Source organism: Xenopus tropicalis, chromosome 9 (genome assembly GCF_000004195.4).
Source record: "Xenopus tropicalis strain Nigerian chromosome 9, UCB_Xtro_10.0, whole genome shotgun sequence".
Taxonomy (NCBI): Eukaryota; Metazoa; Chordata; class Amphibia; order Anura; family Pipidae; genus Xenopus; species Xenopus tropicalis.
The window spans coordinates 88,446,414-88,473,501 of NC_030685.2; the positions used below are offsets into that span (position 1 = coordinate 88,446,414).

The window sequence follows — 27,088 nt, forward strand, 5'->3', positions numbered from 1 at the left end:
TCACAGTGGCACAGATCCTATCTGATCCCCCCCCCCATTGTAAGCAGCAGTCCTGCCCTGCTTTATGGCTGAGATTCTAGCTATCTGTATAACAGAGCATTCTGTCACAGTGGCACAGATCCTATCTGATCCCCCCATTGTAAGCAGCAGTCCTGCCCTGCTTTATGGCTGAGATTCTAGCTATCTGTATAACAGAGCATTCTGTCACAGTGGCACAGATCCTATCTGATCCCCCCCCCCCCATTGTAAGCAGCAGTCCTGCCCTGCTTTATGGCTGAGATTCTAGCTATCTGTATAACAGAGCATTCTGTCACAGTGGCACAGATCCTATCTGATCCCCCCATTGTAAGCAGCAGTCCTGCCCTGCTTTATGGCTGAGATTCTAGCTATCTGTATAACAGAGCATTCTGTCACAGTGGCACAGATCCTATCTGATCCCCCCATTGTAAGCAGCAGTCCTGCCCTGCTTTATGGCTGAGATTCTAGCTATCTGTATAACAGAGCATTCTGTCACAGTGGCACAGATCCTATCTGATCCCCCCCATTGTAAGCAGCAGTCCTGCCCTGCTTTATGGCTGAGATTCTAGCTATCTGTATAACAGAGCATTCTGTCACAGTGGCACAGATCCTATCTGATCCCCCCATTGTAAGCAGCAGTCCTGCCCTGCTTTATGGCTGAGATTCTAGCTATCTGTATAACAGAGCATTCTGTCACAGTGGCACAGATCCTATCTGATCCCCCCCATTATAAGCAGCAGTCCTGCCCTGCTTTATGGCACAAGGGCAACATTTGGTTGTGTCCCTTTAATCACAGCCCAGGGAGACAATACTGTACTTTGCCCTGAGATAAAGGAATAAATTATAAGAGACAGTGCGAGAGCGCGCCAGGGATTTATTGCCCCGACTCTCCTATTGAAGAGAAGTTGCCAAAGTTACAAAGAATTTCGAGTTTATTGTTTTTGCCGGAGGATAAATCATCTCCTTTATTTGCAGCAATGCGGTGGGAGAATGCAGCTGCCGGGTCTCGCTGATGGTCGAGGGAAGCTCCGGGGGTCCCTCTCATACACAGTAAGTGACTGCAGGTTCTGCTGCTATTTTTTGCTCTGCTAATACCCTTCCCTCCCTTACCCAAGAGCCGGACTAATCCCCCCAAACGTGACCCATCACACTGTGCCGGACGCGGCAGAGCCGGGGAGCGAAGGCAGAAGTTTTTTCTTGGCTCGTTCCCTTATAAGGCCACCGAATTCGTCATTGATGCAATAAAGCAATGGACTGTGTTCCTTCTATCAAACTCCCTCCCCTAAGGACATTTCCCTTCCTAGACGAGAGTTTGTTTAATTTTTTTTTTTTTTTTTCCCAAAGCCAAACCTCCCTGATTGTCTCTTTCTGTCTCTTTCCCAATCGGACTCTCAGGCAGAGGGAGCAGCTGCGCTCTTGCGAGAGGGATGGATGGGATGAGGAGGATGCTCTGAGTCTTGGCAGGACTACTGAGGAGCAACAGGAGAACATTCGAGGGGTTCTCAAGAGGAGAGTTGAGGTCAAGGAGAGCTCGGAGGAGAAGCTCCGGCAGCAAGAGGCGGAACAAGTCGACTTCCGTAGGGTTCTGGGCAAAAAGGTGAGCACGAGGAGCGTTTCCGAGGAGGATTTGAAGGACATCCCACCGGAGCAGATGGACTTCCGAGCCAACCTCCAGCGGCAGGTCAAACCTAAGGCTGAGGATGAACGCAAGGTCAATAGCCCACAGCAGGTGGACTTCCGCTCGGTACTGGGCAAGAAGCCATCGACTCCCAAAACCCCTCTTCCAGAGAAGGTGGTCGCCAAGGCAGCAACTCCTGACTTCAGGTCGGTCCTCGGTGGCAAGAAAAAGCTTCCCACTGAGAATGGCAGCCCCAACGACGTTCCACATGAACAGGGCAAATCAAAGGTGAACTGCTGCACGGTAGTGGATGGGGGGGTTGCCAAGAACAGCGTGACCAACAACAGTGTCCCTAATGCAGCCAAGATCAGTGTCCTCAGTGTGGACAAGGCCAATGTCCCAGGTACAGCCAAGAACAGTGTCCCCAGTGTGGACAAGACCAGTGCCCCAGGTACAGCCAAGAACAGTGTCCCCAGTGTGGACAAGACCAGTGCCCCAAGTACAGCCAAGAACAGTGTCTCAAGTGGATCCAAGGCCAGTTTCCTAGGTGCGGATAAGGCCGGTGTCCCAAGTGTGGCCAAGACCAGTGTCCCAACTGCAACCAAGACCAATGTCCCAAGTGTGGACAAGACTAATGTCCCTGCCGCAACCAAGACCAATGTCCCAAGTTTGGCCAAGACCAGTCTTCCAACTGCAACCAAGACCAATGTCCCAAGTGTGGACAAGGCCAGTGTCCCAAGTGTGGACAAGTCTAGTGTCCCTGCTGCAGTCAAGACCAATGATAAGGACGTTGCCCCAAGTGCAGACAAGCAGCTAACCCCAAATGTGGATAAAGATATTGCCCCAAGTTCAGAAAAGGACGTTGCCCCAAGTGTGGACAAGGACGTTGCCCCAAGTTCAGAGAAGGACGTTGCCCCAAGTGTGGACAAGGACATTGCCCCAAGTGTGGACAAGGACATTGCCCCAAGTTCAGACAAAGACGTTGCCCCCAGTTCAGACAAGGATGTTGCCCCCAGTTCAGACAAGGATGTTGCCCCCGGTTCAGACAAGGATGTTGCCCCCAGTTCAGACAAGGATGTTGCCCCCAGTTCAGAGAAGGACGTTGCCCCGAGTTCAGAGAAGGACGTTGCCCCAAATTCAGAGAAGGACGTTGCCCCAAATTCAGAGAAGGACGTTGCCCCAAGTTCAGAAAAGGACGTTGCCCCAAGTGCGCCCACAAAACCCGAGTTTTCGGAGGTACTGCAGGATGTACGTGTTACCGATGGGGAGAAGCTGGTGTTGCAGTGCCGCGTCACAGCCGAACCACCTCCGACCGTTGTGTGGACTCTGGATGGAAAAGTCATCAAGTCCTCCAAGTACATTGTCCTGTCCCAAGAAGGTAACCCACCACTGGGGGGAGCAAGGGGGGTAAATAGGGGTAAGCTGTGCTAAAGGGGAGGCCTGCTAATGGGTTATCTCTGGGGCAAATTGCAAGGTGTTGCAAATTACCACTTGTAATAGCAGAATATTTTTTAAAGGGAAAATAAACCCATTTCTATTGTTTCCTGCACTGGGAGCCCACATATGGGTTTATTCATTTAAATAGAAAATGCCATACTGCAAACCAGTCTGATTGTGAAATGGTGCCTTATGGGAAACAGGAATCCCTGCAGTCTGTATTGCTGGGCACCTGGGGTAGAATCCCTGCAGTCTGTATTGCTGGGCACCTGGGGTAGAATCCCTGCAGTCTGTATTGCTGGGCACCTGGGGTAGAATCCCTGCAGTCTGTATTGCTGGGCACCTGGGGTAGAATCCCTGCAGTCTGTATTGCTGGGCACCTGGGGTAGAATCCCTGCAGTCTGTATTGCTGGGCACCTGGGGTAGAATCCTGCAGCCTGTATTGCTGGGCACCTGGGGTAGAATCCCTGCACCTGTATTGCTGGGCACCTGGGGTAGAATCCCTGCAGTCTGTATTGCTGGGCACCTGGGGTAGAATCCCTGCAGCCTGTATTGCTGGCACCTGGGGTAGAATCCCTGCAGTCTGTATTGCTGGGCACCTGGGGTAGAATCCCTGCAGTCTGTATTGCTGGGCACCTGGGGTAGAATCCTGCAGCCTGTATTGCTGGGCACCTGGGGTAGAATCCCTGCAGCCTGTATTGCTGGGCACCTGGGGTAGAATCCCTGCAGCCTGTATTGCTGGGGCACCTGGGGTAGAATCCCTGCAGCCTGTATTGCTGGGCACCTGGGGTAAGAATCCCTGCAGCCTGTATTGCTGGGCACCTGGGGTAGAATCCTGCAGCCTGATGCTGGGCACCTGGGGTAGAATCCCTGCAGCCGTATTGCTGGGCACCTGGGAGAATCCCTGCAGTCTGTATTGCTGGGCACCTGGGGTAGAATCCCTGCAGTCTGTATTGCTGGGCACCTGGGGTAGAATCCCTGCAGCCTGTATTGCTGGGCACCTGGGGTAGAATCCCTGCAGTCTGTATTGCTGGGCACCTGGGGTAGAATCCCTGCAGTCTGTATTGCTGGGCACCTGGGGTAGAATCCCTGCAGCCTGTATTGCTGGGCACCTGGGGTAGAATCCCTGCAGTCTGTATTGCTGGGCACCTGGGGTAGAATCCCTGCAGTCTGTATTGCTGGGCACCTGGGTAGAATCCCTGTAGTTGGTATTGCTGGGCCACCTGGGGTTAGAATCCCTGCAGTCTGTATTGCTGGGCACCTGGGGTAGAATCCCTGCAGTCTGTATTGCTGGCACCTGGGGTAGGAATCCCTGCAGTCTGTATTGCTGGGCACCTGGGGTAGAATCCCTGCAGCTCTGTATTGCTGGCACCTGGGGTAGAATCCCTGCAGGCCTGTATTGCTGGGCACCTGGGGTAGAATCCCTGTAGTTGGTATTGCTGGGCACCTGGGGTAGAATCCCTGTAGTTGGTATTGCTGGGCACCTGGGGTAGAATCCCTGCAGTCTGTATGCTGGGGCACCTGGGGTAGAATCCCTGCAGCTGTATTGCTGGGCACCTGGGTAGAATCCCTGCAGTCTGTATTGCTGGGCACCTGGGGTAGAATCCCTGCAGCTGTAATTGCTGGGCACCTGGGGTAGAATCCCTGCAGCCTGTATTGCTGGGCACCTGGGGTAGAATCCCTGCAGCCTGTATTGCTGGGCACCTGGGGTAGAATCCCTGCAGCCTGTATTGCTGGGCACCTGGGGTAGAATCCCTGCAGCCTGTATTGCTGGGCACCTGGGGTAGAATCCCTGCAGCCTGTATTGCTGGGCACCTGGGGTAGAATCCCTGCAGTCTGTATTGCTGGGCACCTGGGGTAGAATCCCTGCAGTCTGTATTGCTGGGCACCTGGGGTAGAATCCCTGCAGCCTGTATTGCTGGGCACCTGGGGTAGAATCCCTGCAGTCTGTATTGCTGGGCACCTGGGGTAGAATCCCTGCAGCTGTATTGCTGGGCACCTGGGGTAGAATCCTGCAGTCTGTATTGCTGGGCACCTGGGGTAGAATCCCTGCAGCCTGTATTGCTGGGCAACCTGGGGTAGAATCCCTGCAGCCTGTATTGGCTGGGCACCTGGGTAGAATCCCTGCAGTCTGTATTGCTGGGCACCTGGGGTAGAATCCCTGCAGCCTGTATTGCTGGGCACCTGGGGTAGAATCCCTGCAGTCTGTATTGCTGGGCACCTGGGGTAGAATCCCTGCAGCCTGTATTGCTGGGCACCTGGGGTAGAATCCCTGCAGCCTGTATTGCTGGGCACCTGGGGTAGAATCCCTGCAGTCTGTATTGCTGGGCACCTGGGGTAGAATCCCTGCAGCCTGTATTGCTGGGCACCTGGGGTAGAATCCCTGCAGCCTGTATTGCTGGGCACCTGGGGTAGAATCCCTGCAGCCTGTATTGCTGGGCACCTGGACTGACTGTGCCCCATCCCTGCAGGATGTTCCATGGCACAGATATATTGTTAGACGAGCCCATTTGCCCCGTTAGTGCCCATCCTGGTGTAACCCGGGTGCTTTTGCACTGAATAGTACAGATCTGTACCCTGCACTGAGCCCTTACACTATAATGCCCTGATGCCCTCGTGCTGCCACTCTTGCCCTGATGCCCTCGTGCTGCCACTCTTGCCCTGATGCCCTCGTGCTGCCAGCCCCAGAGCCATGGGGGGGCGCCCGTCAGCAGGCGCAGGCAGGGGGCATCTCTCAGTATGTGGCACCATTATGGGCACAAAGAGAGGGGAGATTTGGGGGGTCTCTGGTTCCAGGAGGGGGGGGGGTCCCTATTACTTATTATTTACGGCTTGGGAAATAATCACAATATCTCTCAGCCAATAGCTGTTTTACAGTAAGAGAATAAGGAACCCCCTTTATAAGCCACTCCCACCTTGCCCCCCAACTTTGCTTCCTGTTACCCTCTTACACCTTTGCCTTATAAACTATTGGTAGACCCCTTCCTGTATTAGCCCTCTAACCCCACCCCTTCCTGTATTAGCCCTCTAACCCCACCCCTTCCTGTATTGGCCCTCTAACCCCACCCCTTCCTGTATTAGCCCTCTAACCCCACCCCTTCCTGTATTAGCCCTCTAACCCCACCCCTTCCTGTATTAGCCCTCTAACCCCACCCCTTCCTGTATTAGCCCTTTGACCCCACCCCTTCTTGTAATAGCCCTTTAACCCCACCCCTTCCTGTGACAACACTTTTACCCCACCCCTTCCTGTAATAGCCCTTTAACCCCACCCCTTCCTGTAATAGCCCGTTAACCCCACCCCTTCCTGTATTAGCCCTTTGACCCCACCCCTTCTTGTAATAGCCCTTTAACCCCACCCCTTCCTGTGACAACACTTTTACCCCACCCCTTCCTGTATTAGCTCTTTAACCCCACCCCTATTCTTTTTGCCTCTATTTAAGTCTAAAGCTTTTCTTACCTGACCCATAATTCCCTTTTCCTTCTCCTAAAAAAGGGGGGTGGGGCAGCAGTACCCCTGTCTCTGTCCAATAGCCCCGCCCCGTTACCCCATGTGACTGCAAATGGCATTTTAGTCTCACACTGTTGGACAAGATGAACGGCTGGGGCATCCGTGGGGCATCCGTGGGGCATCCGTGGGGCATCCGTGGGGCGGCCGTTCTATCACATGCTAGAAGTTACCATAAAGGAATTCTGGGAGTTGTAGTTCAGTAACAGTAAATTTGATTATAAATAACGGGGCCCTATTATTGGGCAGAAGTGCCCCTATTTCTACCCATGGAGACCCCCCCAGGGCGACTGCTCCCACTTGGGTCGGGCTCCAGTGATTAAAGGGAAAGTTCACATTCTAAGGGCGCAGGGACAGATCCGCATGTTCCCAGACTGAGCCCCCCCCCCCCCCATCAGGGGAATGTGCTGCAGGGAATTGGGGTTCAGCTCGGCCCCCGGGGAGATTCTGTTTGTTTGGCTCCTGCCCAGAGGGAAATATCAGTCAGATTCTTATCCGGCCATGAAAAGATTTTTGGCCCCACCCCCCTAAATTATTTCCCTGCAACCCCCCCCCCACTCTGTGTATAATACATACCCACCCCCCCGCTCTGTGTATAATACATACCCCCCCGCTCTGTGTATAATACATACCCCCCCGCTCTGTGTATAATACATACCCACCCCCCGCTCTGTGTATAATACATACCCACCCCCCGCTCTGTGTATAATACATACCCACCCCCCGCTCTGTGTATAATACATACCCACCCCCCGCTCTGTGTATAATACATACCCACCCCCGCTCTGTGTATAATACATACCCCCCCGCTCTGTGTATAATACATACCCACCCCCCGCTCTGTGTATAATACATACCCACCCCCGCTCTGTGTATAATACATACCCCCCCCGCTCTGTGTATAATACATACCCCCCCCGCTCTGTGTATAATACATACCCCCCCGCTCTGTGTATAATACATACCCCCCCGCTCTGTGTATAATACATACCCCCCCCGCTCTGTGTATAATACATACCCACCCCCCGCTCTGTGTATAATACATACCCACCCCCCGCTCTGTGTATAATACATACCCACCCCCCGCTCTGTGTATAATACATACCCACCCCCCCGCTCTGTGTATAATACATACCCACCCCCCCCGCTCTGTGTATAATACATACCCCCCCCGCTCTGTGTATAATACATACCCCCCCCCCGCTCTGTGTATAATACATACCCCCCCCACTCTGTGTATAATACATACCCACCCCCCCGCTCTGTGTATAATACATACCCACCCCCCCCGCTCTGTGTATAATACATACCCACCCCCCGCTCTGTGTATAATACATACCCACCCCCGCTCTGTGTATAATACATACCCCCCCCCGCTCTTGTATAATACATACCCCCCCGCTCTGTGTATAATACATACCCCCCCGCTCTGTGTATAATACATACCCCCCCGCTCTGTGTATAATACATACCCCCCCCGCTCTGTGTATAATACATACCCACCCCCCCGCTCTGTGTATAATACATACCCACCCCCCGCTCTGTGTATAATACATACCCACCCCCCCGCTCTGTGTATAATACATACCCACCCCCGCTCTGTGTATGATACATACCCACCCCCCACTCAGTGTATAATACATACCCACCCCCCCGCTCTGTGTATAATACATACCCACCCCCCACTCTGTGTATAATACATACCCCACCCCCCCGCTCTGTGTATAATACATACCCACCCCCCGCTCTGTGTATAATACATACCCACCCCCCCGCTCTGTGTATAATACATATCCACCCCCCCGCTCTGTGTATAATACATACCCACCCCCTGCTCTGTGTATAATACATACCCACCCCCCGCTCTGTGTATAATACATACCCACCCCCCGCTCTGTGTATAATACATACCCACCCCCCCGCTCTGTGTATAATACATACCCACCCCCCGCTCTGTGTATAATACATACCCACCCCCCGCTCTGTGTATAATACATACCCACCCCCCCGCTCTGTGTATAATACATACCCACCCCCTGCTCTGTGTATAATACATACCCACCCCCTGCTCTGTGTATAATACATACCCACCCCCCGCTCTGTGTATAATACATACCCCCCGCTCTGTGTATAATACATACCCCCCCCCGCTCTGTGTATAATACATACCCACCCACCCCCGCTCTGTGTATAATACATACCCACCCCCCGCTCTGTGTATAATACATACCCACCCCCCGCTCTGTGTATAATACATACCCACCCCCCACTCTGTGTATAATACATACCCACCCCCCCGCTCTGTGTATAATACATACCCCCCCCCCCCCCCCCCGCTCTGTGTATAATACAAGGGGAGCAGACTTTGTTATTCCGTTCGGATAGTGCAGAACATTTGGGATTCTGCCTGATTACATCCTGTTTTTGAAGTGTCAGCAGCATCCGCGGGGGCCGTGGGGCGGGGGGGGGGGATATCCCCTTTGGGGAAGGGGAGCAAATAACTATTAATTCTGGGTGGGCTCTGGGGACAGGAACTGACTGATTCAGAGAGAATTGTAGGAACAGAAAGGGACCCTCTGTGCACAGAACCCCCCCATATTCCTGTTTTATCTCTTACACAAATGAATGGGGGGGGTTCCTCGTAAAGGGGGTGCTATTTCCCCTTATTGGTTTATATTTTACACATGGGTTCACTCGCTTTAGCTCCTGCTTATTTGCCATGTTATGTACCCCTGGCAAATACCAGTTGGCTCTGACCCTGGGCATGTTATTGTGCCAACGTTGCCCCCTGTGAGCCCTGATAGACGGAGAATACCCCACGCGTGGCATTGACTGGCGCCCGGCTACAGGCACGGAAATGTAAATGAGCAGGACCCCTATAGGGTATATGCCCCCTTCATGAATATAGTGAGTAATTGGCACTTAGAAACAGGCCCCCCAGTACTAGGTGCCAACGTGCAGATGATTTCAAAATGCAACTGGGTGCAACTAGGTGATGCCAGTCGGTGATGCCAGTGTGCCTGTAAGTGCCAGGGGCCTGGCATACAGCGTGGCAAGTTGTGCTGGGTGCCCTCTGTTGGCACTTGGGGGTCTATTTGCTGTGGATTCGGCCCCTAATCCCGCGTGTGACTTTCTATTCCAGGCTCCGTGTGTTCCCTGAGCATCGAGAAGACCTTCCCGGAGGACGAGGGGCAGTACCTGTGCGCGGTGGAGAATGCGGCCGGGAGGGCAGAATGTGCCTGTAATGTCACGGTGGAAGGTATTTCCCATATATTCCATTTCTGGGGGCCATAAAACCAAACATGGGGGGCATCAGGCTATGAAATGTAACCCCGGGCTGAGGGACAAATCCCTGGCTGTCAGTGATATCTATAGCAGCTGGCACCGGTGGCACAAATACCCGCGGCACTGACTGCCGGAGCCTGTAGCCTTCCCATTGCCCCCATGTTCCCCACCCTTACCTGTGCCAGGTGTGCCCCCCTACAGCAACATAAGGATTCTGTGGGGTGCAAATAAGTGGCAGCATAACGGGGGTTAATCTAAATGGGAGGATCTAAGCTTTAACCCTCTCAGCATCCTCTGCATAAAGGGCAAGTTAAACTGAAAACATGATTTTAATATAATGCAGTCAAAGACCATTAGGGGCAGATTCAGTCAAATTCGACTAAACTCGTTTTCCCGAATGTAATATTTACTAAAAAAAAGGAAAAGTCGTAAAAAAAACTCAACTTTTTTAATTGTCCCCACGAAAATCCCGAAAAATCTCGATTTTATCGAATTGTCACTCTAAACAAAAAGTTGAGTTTTGGGGCAAAACCCAGCGAAATCTGTAAAGTTTTGAGACTAAAGTAAGAAGTTCAAGGGAAGGGGAGGGGCCTCTGCCATTGGCTCCTACGGGAGCTCGGCGAGTTTAACCCCGCGAATTGTCGGATTCAGATTTTTAGCCGTTTAAACGTATAGTAAATCTCGGAAAAGTTGCAACGTTTTTTTCTCTGCAACTTTTTCGAAAAGAAGCTTTAAGGTTGAACTGGATGGACGTGTGTCTTTTGTTCACCCTCAGCTACAATGTTACTAGAATGGCTGGTCTATGGAGGAGGGGTCTGTAATTCACTTGACCAATTGCAACTGCCTTAGGATGTCGTTAATCTTACTAAAGGTTAATTTGAAGTTCCCCTTTAATTAGCGGCACAGCCTGTTGCCCCTCGGAGGGTATTTCGGGGGGCTGATGTCAGGCAGAATGCAGGCGGGGGGGGGGTTGGTTATGCAGGGGACGCCTGGCCGGGATACACTGAGGGGATTACAAAGGATAACTCCCCAGCTGTTCCGCAGCTCATAACCCTGTGTCATTGTTTAACCCTTCGGGCCCCATAATGGGGGCCCCCCTGTCCCTGCCCCCGTGCCCCTGATGAACCTATTGCCCTGTCTTGCAGATACCTCGGGCAACAAGGGCATCAAGAAGAGCAAGAAGCCGAGAAGCAACGCTCCGCTCTCCAACGCAACGGAAAGTAAGTGGCTCCGCCCACTAATATGTCATAATGGGGAGTGGCCAATGGGGTATTTACTGTAGGGCCCAGTAACGACAAACCCGGGGTCTCCTACCCCTTCTCACCATATTCATTGGGAGTTGTAGGTAATTGCCGCAAGTTTGTTTCCCCACTCGGTGTCTGTTCCATGTATCCACTACCCTCTCAGCAGAGCAGAATGTGTCAATTCTGTACGGCAGATCCTCAGAGGGGCAGTTCACCTTTGGCCAATGGCCAATACTAAGCAACTTTTCAATTGGTCTTCTTTTTTTTTATAGTTTTTGAATTATTTGCCGCAGCTTTTAATAGGGGGTCACTGACCCCGGCAGCCAAAACCTATTGCTCTGTGAGGCTCCAGTTTTATTATTTACCTTTGTATTCAGGCCCCTCATTCGAATCAGTGCCTGGTTGCTAAGGTAATCTGGACTCTAGCAACCTGATCGCTGCTGAAATTCCAAACTGCAGAGCTGCTACATAAAAAACTATATATAATGAAGACCAATTGCAAATTGTCTTACAATATCACTCTCTACATTATACTACAAGAGCCTTGGAATTGGATTCCGTGAGTTCCATTCGCCCTTCTGCCGGGTCATGTGAATATCCTGTGGGGGCGGGGCTCAGATACCCTGTAGCATTAACCCCTTCACTGCCCATAGAATGGCACTCTGGGAGCCTCTCTCGTCCTCCCAGAAAGCAACAGGAGTCTAAAGAGACCCTCACGATCCAATGGGAACCTTCCCTCCTTCCCCAGTCCGACCCGTGCCCCCCAGTCCCCATGGGAGGAAATAACTGTGTGAAATCATTTTCTGGGATCATTTCCCAGTGACTTTTATAATAGGGGGCCCCACTGCTCCGGATTAATCTGCCTCTAGGGGGGGATTTGGGGTGAGTGCTTATTTGTGCCCTGGGTACCCCTGGAACTATAGCGGGGTGACTGTTACCCCAATGTTTCTATATATCTGTAACCTTGTTATGGGCTAAGGGGGCCCAGCCTGAAGGCCAGTTAGGGGGGATTTGGGGTGCTTATTTGTGCCCTGGGTACCCCTGGAACTATAGCGGGGTGACTGTTACCCCAATGTTTCTATATATCTGTAACCTTGTTATGGGCTAAGGGGGCCCAGCCTGAAGGCCAGTTAGGGGGGGATTTGGGGTGAGTGCTTATTTGTGCCCTGGGTACCCCTGGAACTATAGCGGGGTGACTGTTACCCCAATGTTTCTATATATCTGTAACCTTGTTATGGGCTAAGGGGGCCCAGCCTGAAGGCCAGTTAGGGGGGGATTTGGGGTGAGTGCTTATTTGTGCCCTGGGTACCCCTGGAACTATAGCGGGGTGACTGTTACCCCAATGTTTCTATATATCTGTAACCTTGTTATGGGCTAAGGGGCCCAGCCTGAAGGCCAGTTAGGGGGGATTTGGGGTGAGTGCTTATTTGTGCCCTGGGTACCCCTGGAACTATAGGGGGGTGACTGTTACCCCAATGTTTCTATATATCTGTAACCTTGTTATGGGCTAAGGGGGCCCAGCCTGAAGGCCAGTTAGGGAGGGATTTGGGGTGAGTGCTTATTTGTGCCCTGGGTACCCCTGGAACTATAGCGGGGTGACTGTTACCCCAATGTTTCTATATATCTGTAACCTTGTTATGGGCTAAGGGGGCCCAGCCTGAAGGCCAGTTAGGGGGGGATTTGGGGTGAGTGCTTATTTGTGCCCTGGGTACCCCTGGAACTATAGCAGGGTGACTGTTACCCCAATGTTTCTATATATCTGTAACCTTGTTATGGGCTAAGGGGGCCCAGCCTGAAGGCCAGTTAGGGGGGGATTTGGGGTGAGTGCTTATTTGTGCCCTGGGTACCCTGGAACTATAGCGGGGTGACTGTTACCCCAATGTTTCTATATATCTGTAACCTTGTTATGGGCTAAGGGGGCCCAGCCTGAAGGCCAGTTAGGGGGGGATTTGGGGTGAGTGCTTATTTGTACCCTGGGTACCCCTGGAACTATAGCGGGGTGACTGTTACCCCAATGTTTCTATATATCTGTAACCTTGGCCGTAATGTTGCCCCCATTGGATCCCCCCCCCCCAGCGCTCATTTCTCACTGCTCTCTAAACACACTCGTGCCAGGGGGGGCACTTGGGGGGTGCATCGGGGGCTCTCGGAGGATCCATCTCACTTCAGTTAATCCTCTTTAGAATGGAAAACACATTTTGGGAAGAGGAACATTTCTGGCTGACAGTTGTATATACTCAGTGTCAGGGGCCGGACAGAGAGCAGAGCAAATACCTCCAAGATCTCGCACTTGATATTCTGGTTGCCAAGTGGTGACGAGCCATAAAAGCTATGGGATCCCTGCAGGGGCCAAACCATTCCCAGGGCCCTACCCTCAAGCCTAGGGGTGCATATCCAATAGAGCCATCTTATCCACCCCTATATACTGCCCATGGTCTAGTCCATCACATGACCTCCCTACATCCCTAGGTAGCAATTCTGATTGGATATTTTCCCCCCTATATTTGAATATTCCTATGATATGTAAATCCTTAAAGGGCCGGTACACCTTTAAGTTAACGTTTCGTATTATAGAATTACCTATTCCTAGCAACTTTGCAATTGGTTTTCATTAGTTATTTTTTTTTTTATAGTTTTTTAATTATTTGCCTTCTTCCGACTTTTTTTAAATGGGGGTCGCTGACCCCAGTAGCAAAAGAATCGTTCTGTGAGGCTACAATTTTATTGTAAATTTTTATAACTTTCTTTACTAGTAAGGCCTCTCCTATTCATATACCAGTCTCTCTTCCAAACCAGTGCCTGGTTGCTAAGGTAACTGTACCCTGGCAACCAAATAGCAGCTGAAACGCCAAACTGGAGAGCTGCTGAACTGAAAATTAAATAACTAAAAATGACATGGGACTATGGATGAGATAGAATGGGGGGGGGATGTTGGGTTTCTCTCTCTCTGGGACACGGACGGTGCCGGGGGTGGAACTGATCCGTACAATCGCTCTGGTTCTGTTGGAACAAGTGACCAAATAAGGCAATTTGCAGGGATCAGCGGAAAGTTCCCAATGTCCCGGCTACAGACGGAGCATCATGGGCAGCGGAAAAGCTTTCTCTGGGGCCCCGTGCCAGGGCCGCCGGGCACCTATTAACCCTTTCCTTCCTGCAGTGTTACTCGTAGCACGGAATTTGTTGTAGAACTTTGGGATCTCTGATTTATAAACTGTAAGAAACCCAATCATGTACTGATAGGGGCATTGGGGGGCCAGGGAGTTTCTTATGGTGGAATATGCCCAGTGTGTATTAGTTCTGCCTCACTACCCCATAGCAACCAATCAGATGTTACTGTTCATTATACTCGCTGCACTCAGCCAGTAAAAGACAAGTGCTGATTGGCTGCTGTTAAAGGTCTTGTTACTATGGTACTGGTACTGTCTAGGTGCAATAAAGGCACAAAGGTGGCACCTGTGTAAAAGTGTAGAAAATATAAATTTCTGTGACGTTTCCACGGTCCCTTTAGGCACAGAAATGAGCGCCACCCTATCTATAAATATCTGTGGGAACTCGGCCCGGCCCGGCTGCTCGCGGCTCATGGGAAAATCACTATTTTTGTGCCGCCGGGTCGTAGCCCCTTCTGTGCTGGATCCGCATTAGGGCAGCGCAATACTGGGGCGGCCCATTAACCCCACACGGGGTCTCGCTTTCCCAATTCTGTGCCAGGGATGTGCCATTCTGCTCATGTGCCCCCCAAACACTAATGCCCCCAAACACTAATGCCCCCCAAACACTAATGCCCCTCAAACACTAATGCCCCCCAAACACTAATGCCCCCCAAACACTATTGCCCCCAAACACTACTGCCCCCAAACACTATTGCCCCCCAACACTATTGCCCCCAACACTAATGCCCCCCAACACTAATGCCCCCCAAACACTAATGCCCCCAAACACTAATGCCCCCAAACACTAATGCCCCCAAACACTATTGCCCCCAACACTACTGCCCCCAAACACTATTGCCCCCAACACTAATGCCCCCAACACTAATGCCCCCCAACACTAATGCCCCCCAAACACTAATGCCCCCCAAACACTATTGCCCCAAACACTATTGCCCCCCCATATTGTGTCTGGGTTGCCCCAAGGTCTATTTTATCTTCATTAACAGGGCGGCTCTTTAGTCTTCTTGCACCTCGGTGCTTTCCTGTCCCATTGGGGGGGGGCATATTCATTTCTTTACCTGCCCTTCCTCTCACCCCTTTCTCTGTCTTGTGCTTCATCATCATTATCATCATCATCATCATCATTTCTTGGATTTCTGTTATTACCAGAGACATAAGTCTCTCCATTCCCCACTAACTTCTGATGGAGACCAGACTTTTATTTTATTTCTCTGGTGCCCAACTGTACCGCTTCCCTTTCTCTTCTCCCATTGGCTCCTTCTCATTGGCTCCTTCTCATTGGCTCCTTCTCATTGGTTCTTCTTGGATTTCCATCTCTAACCAGCAACTCATCAAATCATTCTCAGATTGAATCTTCCCATTGTCCACTCAACTCTTCATCCATTCTCTGCTCTTCCCTGTTCCATGTTCACCCTTCTGACTCCTCCCCATCGCTGCTCTGCTCCAATGGAAACTCTGCTTTCATTATCTCTGCTCCACCCATTGCCAGGGATGCACCAATGCCTCGTGTCTCTCGGCCCCACGCTTGGGGGTCTCCCGTATGGCCCTCGCTACATTAACTCTCTAACATCTGGATTACATGTCTCCACCTTCAGCCTCTCCTCCATTGTCCTTGTTTCTTGTGCAGTTTCTTTCCATCACTGCGCCCCATTCTACAAATCTGCCCCCCAAACTTCTCTCTCATATTCGCATTCTGTCTTCATTTCAGATGTTTAACATCTAATATTTTGGGTTTTTTCATCAGAACTCTTGGAAGGTCTCTTTTTTTATAACCTTTCCCAACCTCAACTAATCCTTCTAGAACATTCCCCCTGGTTGTATAACAAATCCTTCCGCTCTCCTTCCAGATGAAGCTACGATTAAGAAGAAGCCGGCTCCGAAGACCCCCCCCAAAGCAGGTAGAATGATGGGCTTTGCTCCGGGACTCATGGGAGTCCAACACTAACGACCAATCAGCGCTTGGCTTCCCCTCCATGTCTTGTTTTTCCGCATTGTGCCATATATATAGGGGAAGATATATCTCAGCGCACCCCTAAATAGTCCCTGGGAGCCCCCTTTAATTGAGTTCCATTATTCCATTGAGTTCCATTATTCCATTGAGTTCCATTATTCCATTGAGTTCCATTATTCCATTGAGTTCCATTATTCCATTGAGTTCCATTATTCCATTGAGTTCCATTATTCCATTGAGTTCCATTATTCCATTGAGTTCCATTATTCCATTGAGCTCCATTATTCACATATTTGGACACGAGTGCCAAGGGTAGAGACTAAGAGCAGGACTTGGCCATGTCGGTGTTACTGTCCCTTTAAATCAACTGCCCCCATAACCCGCCCTTTATCCTTTGCCTACAGCATCTGCCCCTCAGATCCTACAGTTCCCAGAAGACAGGAAGGTGAAAGCCGGGGAGTCGGTCGAGCTCCTGTGCAAGGTGGGGGGGACCCAGCCCATTACCTGCATGTGGATGAAGTTCAGGAAGGAGGTGAGTTACTAATAGGGCAGGAGCTGCCATAGGGCACCAGGATCCGCTCCCAGACGTACAGCCCGTACCTGCTCTGGGGCTTGTTACCCTACTCTGTAATAGGTACAGTCATTTATTTGCCCCCCCACAGATTAAAGAAAGTGAATTTATCAAGATTGAGAGCACAGAAGAGACCAGTAAGCTGACAATCTCCTCGGCCCGACAGGAGCACTGCGGCTGCTACACCCTGGTGGCGGAGAACAAACAGGGCAGCAAACAGGCGCAGGTTAACCTGACTGTGTTTGGTGAGTGTCATTACAGTAAGGAGCCCCTTCCTATTCTGATGGTGAGATCCCCTTTCCTCCCCACCCCCAATGTATCACTCATTCCCCCTCTCTTGGTAGGGAACCCCATAACCTGACTGCCCTTACAGTAAGGAGCCCCTTCCTATTCTGATGGTGAGATCCCCTTTCCTCCCCACCCCCAATGTATCACTCATTCCCCCTCTCTTGGTAGGGAACCCCATAACCTGACTGCCCTTACAGTAAGGAGCCCCTTCCTATTCTGATGGTGAGATCCCCTTTCCTCCCCACCCCCAATGTATCACTCATTCCCCCTCTCTTGGTAGGGAACCCCATAACCTGACTGCCCTTACAGTAAGGAACCCCTTCCTATGCTGATGGTGAGATCCCCTTTCCTCCTCACCCCCAATGTATCACTCATTCCCCCTCTCTTGGTAGGGAACCCCATAACCTGACTGCCCTTACAGTAAGGAACCCCTTCCTATGCTGATGGTGAGGTCCCCTTTCCTCCCCACCCCCAATGTATCACTCATTCCCCCTCTCTGGGTAGGGAGTCCCATAACCTGACTGCCCTTACAGTAAGGAACCCCTTCCTATGCTGATGGTGAGGTCCCCTTTCCTCCCCACCCCCAATGTATCACTCATTCCCCCTCTCTGGGTAGGGAGTCCCATAACCTGACTGCCCTTACAGTAAGGAACCCCTTCCTATGCTGATGGTGAGGTCCCCTTTCCTCCCCACCCCCAATGTATCACTCATTCCCCCTCTCTTGGTAGGGAACCCCATAACCTGACTGCCCTTACAGTAAGGAACCCCTTCCTATGCTGATGGTGAGATCCCCTTTCCTCTCCACCCCCAATGTATCACTCATTCCCCCTCTCTGGGTAGGGAACCCCATAACCTGACTGCCCTTACAGTAAGAAACCCCTTCCTATGCTGATGGTGAGATCCCCTTTCCTCCCCACCCCCAATGTATCACTCATTCCCCCTCTCTTGGTAGGGAACCCCATAACCTGACTGCCCTTGGACCAAGGCATATGTTTTATTAACTGATATGGGTTTATTAACCATTGCACTGCCAAATTCATGATATTTACATTGACACCTATGCGTGGGAGCTGCCATATTGCTGTGTTTGCTCTTATGCTATTTGGGTTCCCCGCACCCCCTCGCAGGCCTCTGTAGAACCAGACGGATAAATCTGAGCCTGGGGGAGAGGAAACCCAATGGGGCCCATTAGCCTGTGAGGGGTTTGGGCTTCTGCCTCCATCAGAACAATCTGCTCCCTTGACCTTTTAAGGTTTCTTTTCTGCACGGCTGATGAATTAGAATCGGAGACGGTGCCAGTTTGTGGCGCTGGTCCAACTGGCGGGATGAGAGTATGAAATTGTTTTGCTGGGGGAATAATGAGAGTAGAATGGCAGCTTTCTGTGCCCGACCAGAGGCAAAATGTCTCTCTGATAGCAGGGAATTAACCCTTTCCCCACACTGTCTCCCATGATGACCCGCTGAGCTGTTGGTTCTGCTGAATTCTGCCACCTGTTGGTTCTGTCCCATTGTCTTGGTTCTGCCATGTTGTGCCAACTCTACCATTCATTATTGGTTCTGCCAGATTCCTTCATAAAGAAATCATTTAGTGACAGCGGCGTTGCACAGTAAGGATATAATGGTGCCAGGAGACTGGGTTGAGCTGTTTTGTTATATACACCCTGTCTAGGATATCTATACAGCAGGAACAGCCCCCTAAGTTTGCCCATAGCCTGTACAGAGAGATACCATAAAACTATGGCACATAGGGATTCCCCTGTACTAAGCACAATTCAGCAGGAACAGCCCCCTAAGTTTGCCCATAGCCTGTACAGAGAGATACCATAAAACTATGGCACATAGGGATTCCCCTGTACTAAGCACAATTCAGCAGGAACAGCCCCCTAAGTTTGCCTATAGCCTGTACAGAGAGATACCATAAAACTATGGCACATAGGGATTCCCCTGTACTAAGCACAATTCAGCAGGAACAGCCCCCTAAGTTTGCCCATAGCCTGTACAGAGAGATACCATAAAACTATGGCACATAGGGATTCCCCTGTACTAAGCACAATTCAGCAGGAACAGCCCCCTAAGTTTGCCCATAGCCTGTACAGAGAGATACCATAAAACTATGGCACATAGGGATTCCCCTGTACTAAGCACAATTCAGCAGGAACAGCCCCCTAAGTTTGCCCATAGGCTGTACAGAGAGATACCATAAAACTATGGCACATAGGGATTCCCCTGTACTAAGCACAATTCAGCAGGAACAGCCCCCTACACTATGTACCTTATGTGTATTAACCCCTCTGTTTCCTGTAGATAAACCCGACCCGCCGGCGGGGGTGCCCTGTGCCTCCTGTATGAAGGGCTCGGTGCTCACCCTGTCGTGGTACGGCCCCACGTATGATGGGGGCAGTGTGGTCGAGTCCTACTCGGTGGAGATCTGGGACTCAGTGGGCAAAGTCTGGACGGATCTGACCTCCTGCCGCAGCACCTCCTTTAATGTGGAGAATTTACTGCAGGACAGAGAGTACAAATTCCGGGTCCGGGCCACTAACATCCACGGCACCAGCGAACCCAGTCAGGAGTCGGAACCAGTTACCTACAAGGAGAAGGAAGAAGGTACTAAGCCCAGGGGCGCAGATTGTCCCCTAGAGAAATATATTACCCCCAATGTCTGCCATCTGTGCCTGTGCCAGGGGCAATCGCCTGTACCCCGGGGGTATTAAATACAATCTCACCCAAAGGTCCTATGGGAGCCAGTGTAGCCAGTCTGTGACTCAAGCAGTGGGTGGGACTAGAATACTCTACAGGGGGAGGGGCAGGGAGTCTGTAACTCAGTAAGTGGGTGGGACTAGAACCCTGATGGCAGCTTACAGGGGGAGGGGCAGGGAGACTGTAACTCAGTAAGTGGGTGGGACTAGAACCCTGATGGCAGCTTACAGGGGGAGGGGCAGAGAGTCTGTGACTCAAGCAGTGGGTGGGACGAGAACCCTGATGACAGGGGGGTAAGAGGAGCCTGGGCTAATTTTTCACCTTATATTTAGAATACAGTGGGTTTCTTTGTGCCAGGGGTATTAGGGGTAAATACTCAGTGTTACTCTGTGAGTAGAAGCGCAGACACAATGTTTTCCTTTTTCTTCTGCAGAACACAAAGAAGAAGAGGCAGAAGTTTCAGACGACGGTGAGTTTGGGGCTGATACAGCTGAAGTGCTAGCTCTGTGCTCAAGAAATAGCAGTGACCCACAAAGTCTGTCTTAGTTTCTCTTAATGAAAAGTTGGGGTACAGACTTCCCAAGAACCCCACAAAGCCCTGGAAGCTCACTGTCTGTCTTTGTCCCTCACAGAGGAGAAGGAGTCGGAGCCGGAATACAGGGACGTCACTCTCAACAGCAGCGAGAAAGTGACCGACTACTACGATGTGGAGGAGAGACTGGGCACGTATGTACTAAGTGGTTCTACATACACCGGTGGGGGGGGGGCAATATTATTACCATCCCTTCTGATCTCCTGGGGCCGCTCGTGTCTGACAGGGGCAAATTTGGCCAAGTCTTCCGAATCGTAGAGAAGAAGAGCAGGAAAATCTATGCCGGGAAGTTCTTCAAAGCCTATTCGGCCAAAGACAAGGAGGGCATCCGGCAAGAAATTGCCATCATGAACTGCCTGCACCACCCCAAGCTGGTCCAGTGCGTCGACGCGTTTGAGTCCAAAGCCGACATGGTGATGGTTCTGGAACTGTGAGTAGCTCTGAACTGCTGGTTCCGACTGTCTGTATCGATTTAGCATTGTCTCAATGTCCAGCTGTCGCTTCCCACAATGCCTTGCATGACCTGTAAAGAATTCCAGATAGGAGCAAGGCATTGTGGGAAATGAAGGCTCTCCTGTTGTTGTTGAGCGCAACTCCCCGCACCCTGCCGGGAGTAGTTTTCCAACAACAATAGAAGAGCCGCAGGTTGGGCCGATGAAAGGGTTACGGGGGGCCCCCCTGGGGTTCAGTTGGACTGAGGCTGTATCTGCCCCCGGCGCAGGGTCTCGGGCGGGGAACTCTTCGAGCGAATCATTGACGAGGATTTTGAGCTGACGGAGCGGGAGGTGATTAAGTACATGAAGCAGATCTGCGAGGGGGTCGAGTTCATCCACAAACAGGGGATCGTGCACCTCGACCTCAAACCCGAGAACATCATGTGCGTCAATAAGACTGGCACCAAGATCAAACTCATCGACTTCGGCCTCGCCCGCAGATTGGGTAAATAGTAACCCTCGCGCCATCCTCAGCCTGCGTGCCAACCTCACCCTCTGCCCAGTGTGTGCCGCTGTCTGCCCAGTGTGTGCCGCTATCTGCCCAGTCTGTGCCACTCTGCCCAGTGTGTCTGCTGTCTGCCCAGTCTGTGCCGCTGTCTGCCCAGTCTGTGCCACTCTGCCCAGTGTGTGCCGCTGTCTGCCCAGTGTTTGCCACTCTGCCCAATGTGTCTGCTGTCTCCCCAGTCTGTGCCACTCTGCCCAGTGTGTGCCGCTGTCTGCCCAGTGTGTGCCACTCTGCCCAATGTGTCTGCTGTCTCCCCAGTCTGTGCCCCTCTTTCCCCACTCTGTGCCCCTCTCTCGCCGGTCTGTGCCCCCCTCTCTCCCAAGTCTGTGCCCCTCTCTCCCCACTCTGTGCCCCTCTCTCGCCGGTCTGTGCCCCCCTCTCTCCCCAGTCTGCGCCCCTCTCTCCCCACTCTGTGCCCCTCTCTTCCCGCTCTGTGCCCCTCTCTCCACGCTCTGTGCCCCTCTCTCCCCGCTCTGTGCCCCTCTCTCCCCGCTCTGTGCCCCTCTCTCCCCGCTCTGTGCCCCCCTCTCTCCCCGGTCTGTGCCCCTCTGTCCCCACTCTGTGCCCCTCTCTCGCCGGTCTGTGCCCCCTCTCTCCCCAGTCTGCGCCCCTCTCTCCCCACTCTGTGCCCCTCTCTTCCCGCTCTGTGCCCTCTCTCCCCGCTCTGTGCCCCTCTCTCCCCGCTCTGTGCCCCTCTCTTCCCGCTCTGTGCCCCTCTCTCCCCGCTCTGTGCCCCTCTCTCCCCGCTCTGTGCCCCTCTCTCCCTGCTCTGTGCCCCTCTCCCCCCGCTCTGTGCCCCTCTCTCCCCGGTCTGTGCCCCTCTCTCCCCGGTCTGTGCCCCTCTCTCCCCAGTTTGTGCCCCTCTCTCCCAGGTTTGTGCCCCTCTCTCCCCAGTCTGTGCCACATGCAGTATGCCACTCTTGCCCCATATGTGCCAGTCTATATCAGTGTGTTCCCGCTGTGCCCTGCGGTGTCTCGGTGCTGAGCCCATTAAGTGCCTATAAAGCCCATAAAGCGGATTTTCAGTGCAATCAGCCGTCCCATCTCCCCCCTGACCCCGCTCTGACCGCACTCCCGGCTCGTTAGGGCCCTTATTATGGTTGGAAATTCTTCCCTAACGAATGGGATTTCATTTCTGCCCTTTTTTGGTGCGTTTAAAGCTTCGTGTAAACTCATTTCAGATAAAGCAGCTGCCGGCGGTTCCGCAGCTTAACTCCTTCACTGCTGGGCTCTCTCCCCGGGTGGGTGGGGGGAGGGAGTGGGTGCCATGGGGAGGGGTGAGAGGTAGCAACGGGGGGGGGGGGACTTTGGGGTGGGGTGACCCCTGAGTTCAGCACCAAGGCATTAATAAGCCCCGCCCACACCCAGTGTGACCCCCCTCATTAGTGTTAAACTGAATTGTTTCCGGATGTGGGACCCTCGGCACTGATTGTGGGTGCTCGGTGCACAAAGGATTAAGTCTCTGTAACCCCCCCCCCGTTACCCTAAATTCCCAGTTCCCTCTGCTAAAGATTCACAGCTGCCTGCCAGTAATCTGCCCTAACTAGTCCCACACCCCCTAACGCACCCCTTCTTCCTCCTCCTAATAACCAGCACTAAATAGTACTGCCTTCTCTCATCTCTACTAACCCCACACAATAACTAGTACTGCCTTCTCTCATCCCTACTAACCCCACACAGTAACTAGTACTGCCTTCTCTCATCCCTACTAACCCCACACAGTAACTAGTACTGCCTTCTCTCATCCCTACTAACCCCACACAGTAACTAGTACTGCCTTCTCTCATCTCTACTAACCCCACACAGTAACTAGTACTGCCTTCTCTCATCCCTACTAACCCCACACAGTAACTAGTACTGCCTTCTCTCATCCATACTAACCCCACACAGTAACTAGTACTGCCTTCTCTCATCCCTACTAACCCCACACAATAACTAGTACTGCCTTCTCTCATCCCTACTAACCCCACACAGTAACTAGTACTGCCTTCTCTCATCCCTACTAACCCCACACAGTAACTAGTACTGCCTTCTCTCATCTCTACTAACCCCACACAGTAACTAGTACTGCCTTCTCTCATCTCTACTAACCCCACACAGTAACTAGTACTGCCTTCTCTCATCTCTACTAACCCCACACAGTTACTAGTACTGCCTTCTCTCATCTCTACTAACCCCACACAGTAACTAGCACTGCCTTCTCTCACCCCTACTAACCCCACACAGTAACTAGTACTGCCTTCTCTCATCCCTACTAACCCCACACAATAACTAGTACTTCTCTATTACCTTTCCACTAACTTCTGCTGCTTCACCCTCACGATAACCCAAATGAACTAGTTGGTACTAGTCAATAAACATTATTACAGGGAATGAGTAGTACTAGTACTAATTAACTGACAGGGGTGAGTTACTAGTTAACTGAGTTTATTACAATAGAGTGAGCATCTAGTTAGTGGATGTTAAGGGGAGTTTAGTCAATAAAGAGGGATTTTTGTATTGATCTTTATTGATTAAACTCCCCCTAACATCCACTAACTAGAAGCTCACTCTCTTGTAATAAACTCAGTTAACTAGTAACTCACTCCCTTTGATTAATTAGTACTAGTACTACTCATTCCCTGTAATAATGTTAATTAACTAGTACCGACCCCTAATAAGACCCACCCCATTTCCCCCGATTACCCGTTTACTTATTATCCCCAAATAACCTGCTAATCTGTATAATGAGATTACTTGGACAGTGATTGGCCCCTGGGGGCCCCAACGCGCCTGCCCATTCCTAGGGGCCCCACATGATTTCCCTTCTTTCCTCACAGAGAGCTGCCCGAACCTCAAAGTGCTTTTTGGAACCCCTGAATTTGTAGCCCCCGAAGTGATAAACTACGAGCCGATTGGTTACTCGACGGACATGTGGAGCATCGGGGTCATCTGCTACATCTTGTAAGTCTTGTGTAACAATGTGCCCCCCCGTCATGTGACTTTGTATTCCCATTGGCTGCCTGATAGAGGGGCGTCGCCTAGGCCCCCCAGCAGTCGCCAAACTTATATCTTATCCCCCCCCAAAACTGTCGCCTCCCACTCAGCTGACATTTTTCCAGATAATTTCTTGCATTGGATCCAAATATGAAATAAAAGATTAAAATGTCAGTTTAGAGCCACCGAGCGACGCGTTTCCCTGGGGAATCTGAGAGATTCTTATTGGGTCGTTGGCCCGAAATCAGCAACCGCTTCCTGCGTCTCCTTTCAACTGGCGCCAAGTTTGTGCTGAGAACTTTCTGTCACCCAGAGACCCGACTGCCGGCGGGAACCACTCTCACTGCACTGTCAGCGGGGCCCGGATACAACTGCCCATTAACCCCTCCGGCACCATCTCTCCCTACTATACCTGCTATCCCACAGCCCCAGTCCCTTCCCAGAGGCTATTATCCCACTGCTACTATAGGCACCATCTCTCCCTACTATACCTGCTATCCCACAGCCCCAGTCCCTTCCCAGAGGCTATTATCCCCCCACTGCTACTATAGGTACTATCTCTCCCTACTATACCTGCTATCCCACAGCCCCAGTCCCTTCCCAGAGGCTATTATCCCCCCACTGCTACTATAGGCACCATCTCTCCCTACTATACCTGCTATCCCACAGCCCCAGTCCCTTCCCAGAGGCTATTATCCCCCCCACTGCTACTAAAGGCACCATCTCTCCCTACTATACCTGCTATCCCACAGCCCCAGTCCCTTCCCAGAGGCTATTATCCCCCCCCCCCACTGCTACTATAGGCACCATCTCTCCCTACTATACCTGCTATCCCACAGCCCCAGTCCCTTCCCAGAGGCTATTATCCCCCACTGCTACTATAGGCACCATCTCTCCCTACTATACCTGCTATCCCACAGCCCCAGTCCCTTCCCAGAGGCTATTATCCCCCCACTGCTACTATAGGCACCACCTCTCCCTACTATACCTGCTATCCCACAGCCCCAGTCCCTTCCCAGAGGCTATTATCCCCCCACTGCTACTATAGGCACCATCTTTCCCTACTATACCTGCTATCCCACAGCCCCAGTCCCTTCCCAGAGACTATTATCCCCCCACTGCTACTATAGGCACCATCTCTCCCTACTATACCTGCTATCCCACAGCCCCAGTCCCTTCCCAGAGGCTATTATCCCACTGCTACTATAGGCACCATCTCTCCCTACTATACCTGCTATCCCACAGCCCCAGTCCCTTCCCAGAGGCTATTATCCCCCCACTGCTACTATAGGCACCATCTCTCCCTACTATACCTGCTATCCCACAGCCCCAGTCCCTTCCCAGAGGCTATTATCCCCCCACTGCTACTATAGGCACCATCTCTCCCTACTATACCTGCTATCCCACAGCCCCAGTCCCTTCCCAGAGGCTATTATCCCCCCACTGCTACTATAGGCACCATCTCTCCCTACTATACCTGCTATCCCACAGCCCCAGTCCCTTCCCAGAGGCTATTATCCCCCCACTGCTACTATAGGCACCATCTCTCCCTACTATACCTGCTATCCCACAGCCCCAGTCCCTTCCCAGAGGCTATTATCCCCCCACTGCTACTATAGGCACCATCTCTCCCTACTATACCTGCTATCCCACAGCCCCAGTCCCTTCCCAGAGGCTATTATCCCCCACTGCTACTATAGGCACCATCTCTCCCTACTATACCTGCTATCCCACAGCCCCAGTCCCTTCCCAGAGGCTATTATCCCCCCCCCCTGCTACTATAGGCACCATCTCTCCCTACTATACCTGCTATCCCACAGCCCCAGTCCCTTCCCAGAGGCTATTATCGCCCCCCCACTGCTACTATAGGCACCATCTCTCCCTACTATACCTGCTATCCCACAGCCCCAGTCCCTTCCCAGAGGCTATTATCGCCCCCCCACTGCTACTATAGGCACCATCTCTCCCTACTATACCTGCTATCCCACAGCCCCAGTCCCTTCCCAGAGGCTATTATCGCCCCCCCACTGCTACTATAGGCACCATCTCTCCCTACTATACCTGCTATCCCACAGCCCCAGTCCCTTCCCAGAGGCTATTATCCCCCCACTGCTACTATAGGCACCATCTCTCCCTACTATACCTGCTATCCCACAGCCCCAGTCCCTTCCCAGAGGCTATTATCCCCCCACTGCTACTATAGGCACCATCTCTCCCTACTATACCTGCTATCCCACAGCCCCAGTCCCTTCCCAGAGGCTATTATCCCCCCACTGCTACTATAGGCACCATCTCTCCCTACTATACCTGCTATCCCACAGCCCCAGTCCCTTCCCAGAGGCTATTATCCCCCCACTGCTACTATAGGCACCATCTCTCCCTACTATACCTGCTATCCCACAGCCCCAGTCCCTTCCCAGAGGCTATTATCCCCCCACTGCTACTATAGGCACCATCTCTCCCTACTATACCTGCTATCCCACAGCCCCAGTCCCTTCCCAGAGGCTATTATCTAGATGCAGACTGTGTGCCTTGCATTACTTTACCCCAGATGACAGTTTAATGGAACAATTTGGATAATATTTATTCCAATACTTTCCGAGCCTCCTTTGAAGTCTAATTATAAGTGCTAAAGCTCCAGCATATTAGGAAGTATTTAGATTTAATTTATTTCTTAAACAATCCACAAAGACCGGTTTTGTTCTACAACTTCTACAACTATGAAGAAGTGTGT

At 51.8% G+C, this 27,088-nt stretch overlaps 1 protein-coding gene across 4 annotated transcripts in view; it reads left to right on the plus strand.

Annotated features, from left to right (window-relative positions):
• The window catches only part of mylk (myosin light chain kinase), a 60,590-nt gene that overhangs the window by 23,306 nt on the left and 10,196 nt on the right, over positions 1 to 27,088 (plus strand). Inside the window, exons 8-20 of one of the 4 annotated variants that reach the window (XM_031893655.1) lie at positions 994 to 1,068; positions 1,363 to 3,014; positions 9,721 to 9,837; positions 11,009 to 11,083; positions 16,125 to 16,175; positions 16,633 to 16,760; positions 16,891 to 17,044; positions 19,392 to 19,694; positions 20,221 to 20,256; positions 20,420 to 20,513; positions 20,606 to 20,809; positions 21,101 to 21,318; positions 24,198 to 24,321. In XM_031893655.1, coding sequence (XP_031749515.1) covers positions 994 to 1,068; positions 1,363 to 3,014; positions 9,721 to 9,837; positions 11,009 to 11,083; positions 16,125 to 16,175; positions 16,633 to 16,760; positions 16,891 to 17,044; positions 19,392 to 19,694; positions 20,221 to 20,256; positions 20,420 to 20,513; positions 20,606 to 20,809; positions 21,101 to 21,318; positions 24,198 to 24,321 — 3,231 coding nt within the window. The remainder of the gene's footprint in view (positions 1 to 993; positions 1,069 to 1,362; positions 3,015 to 9,720; positions 9,838 to 11,008; positions 11,084 to 16,124; positions 16,176 to 16,632; positions 16,761 to 16,890; positions 17,045 to 19,391; positions 19,695 to 20,220; positions 20,257 to 20,419; positions 20,514 to 20,605; positions 20,810 to 21,100; positions 21,319 to 24,197; positions 24,322 to 27,088) is intronic. The other 3 variants (XM_031893656.1, XM_031893658.1, XM_031893659.1) reach the window with 3 other exon arrangements.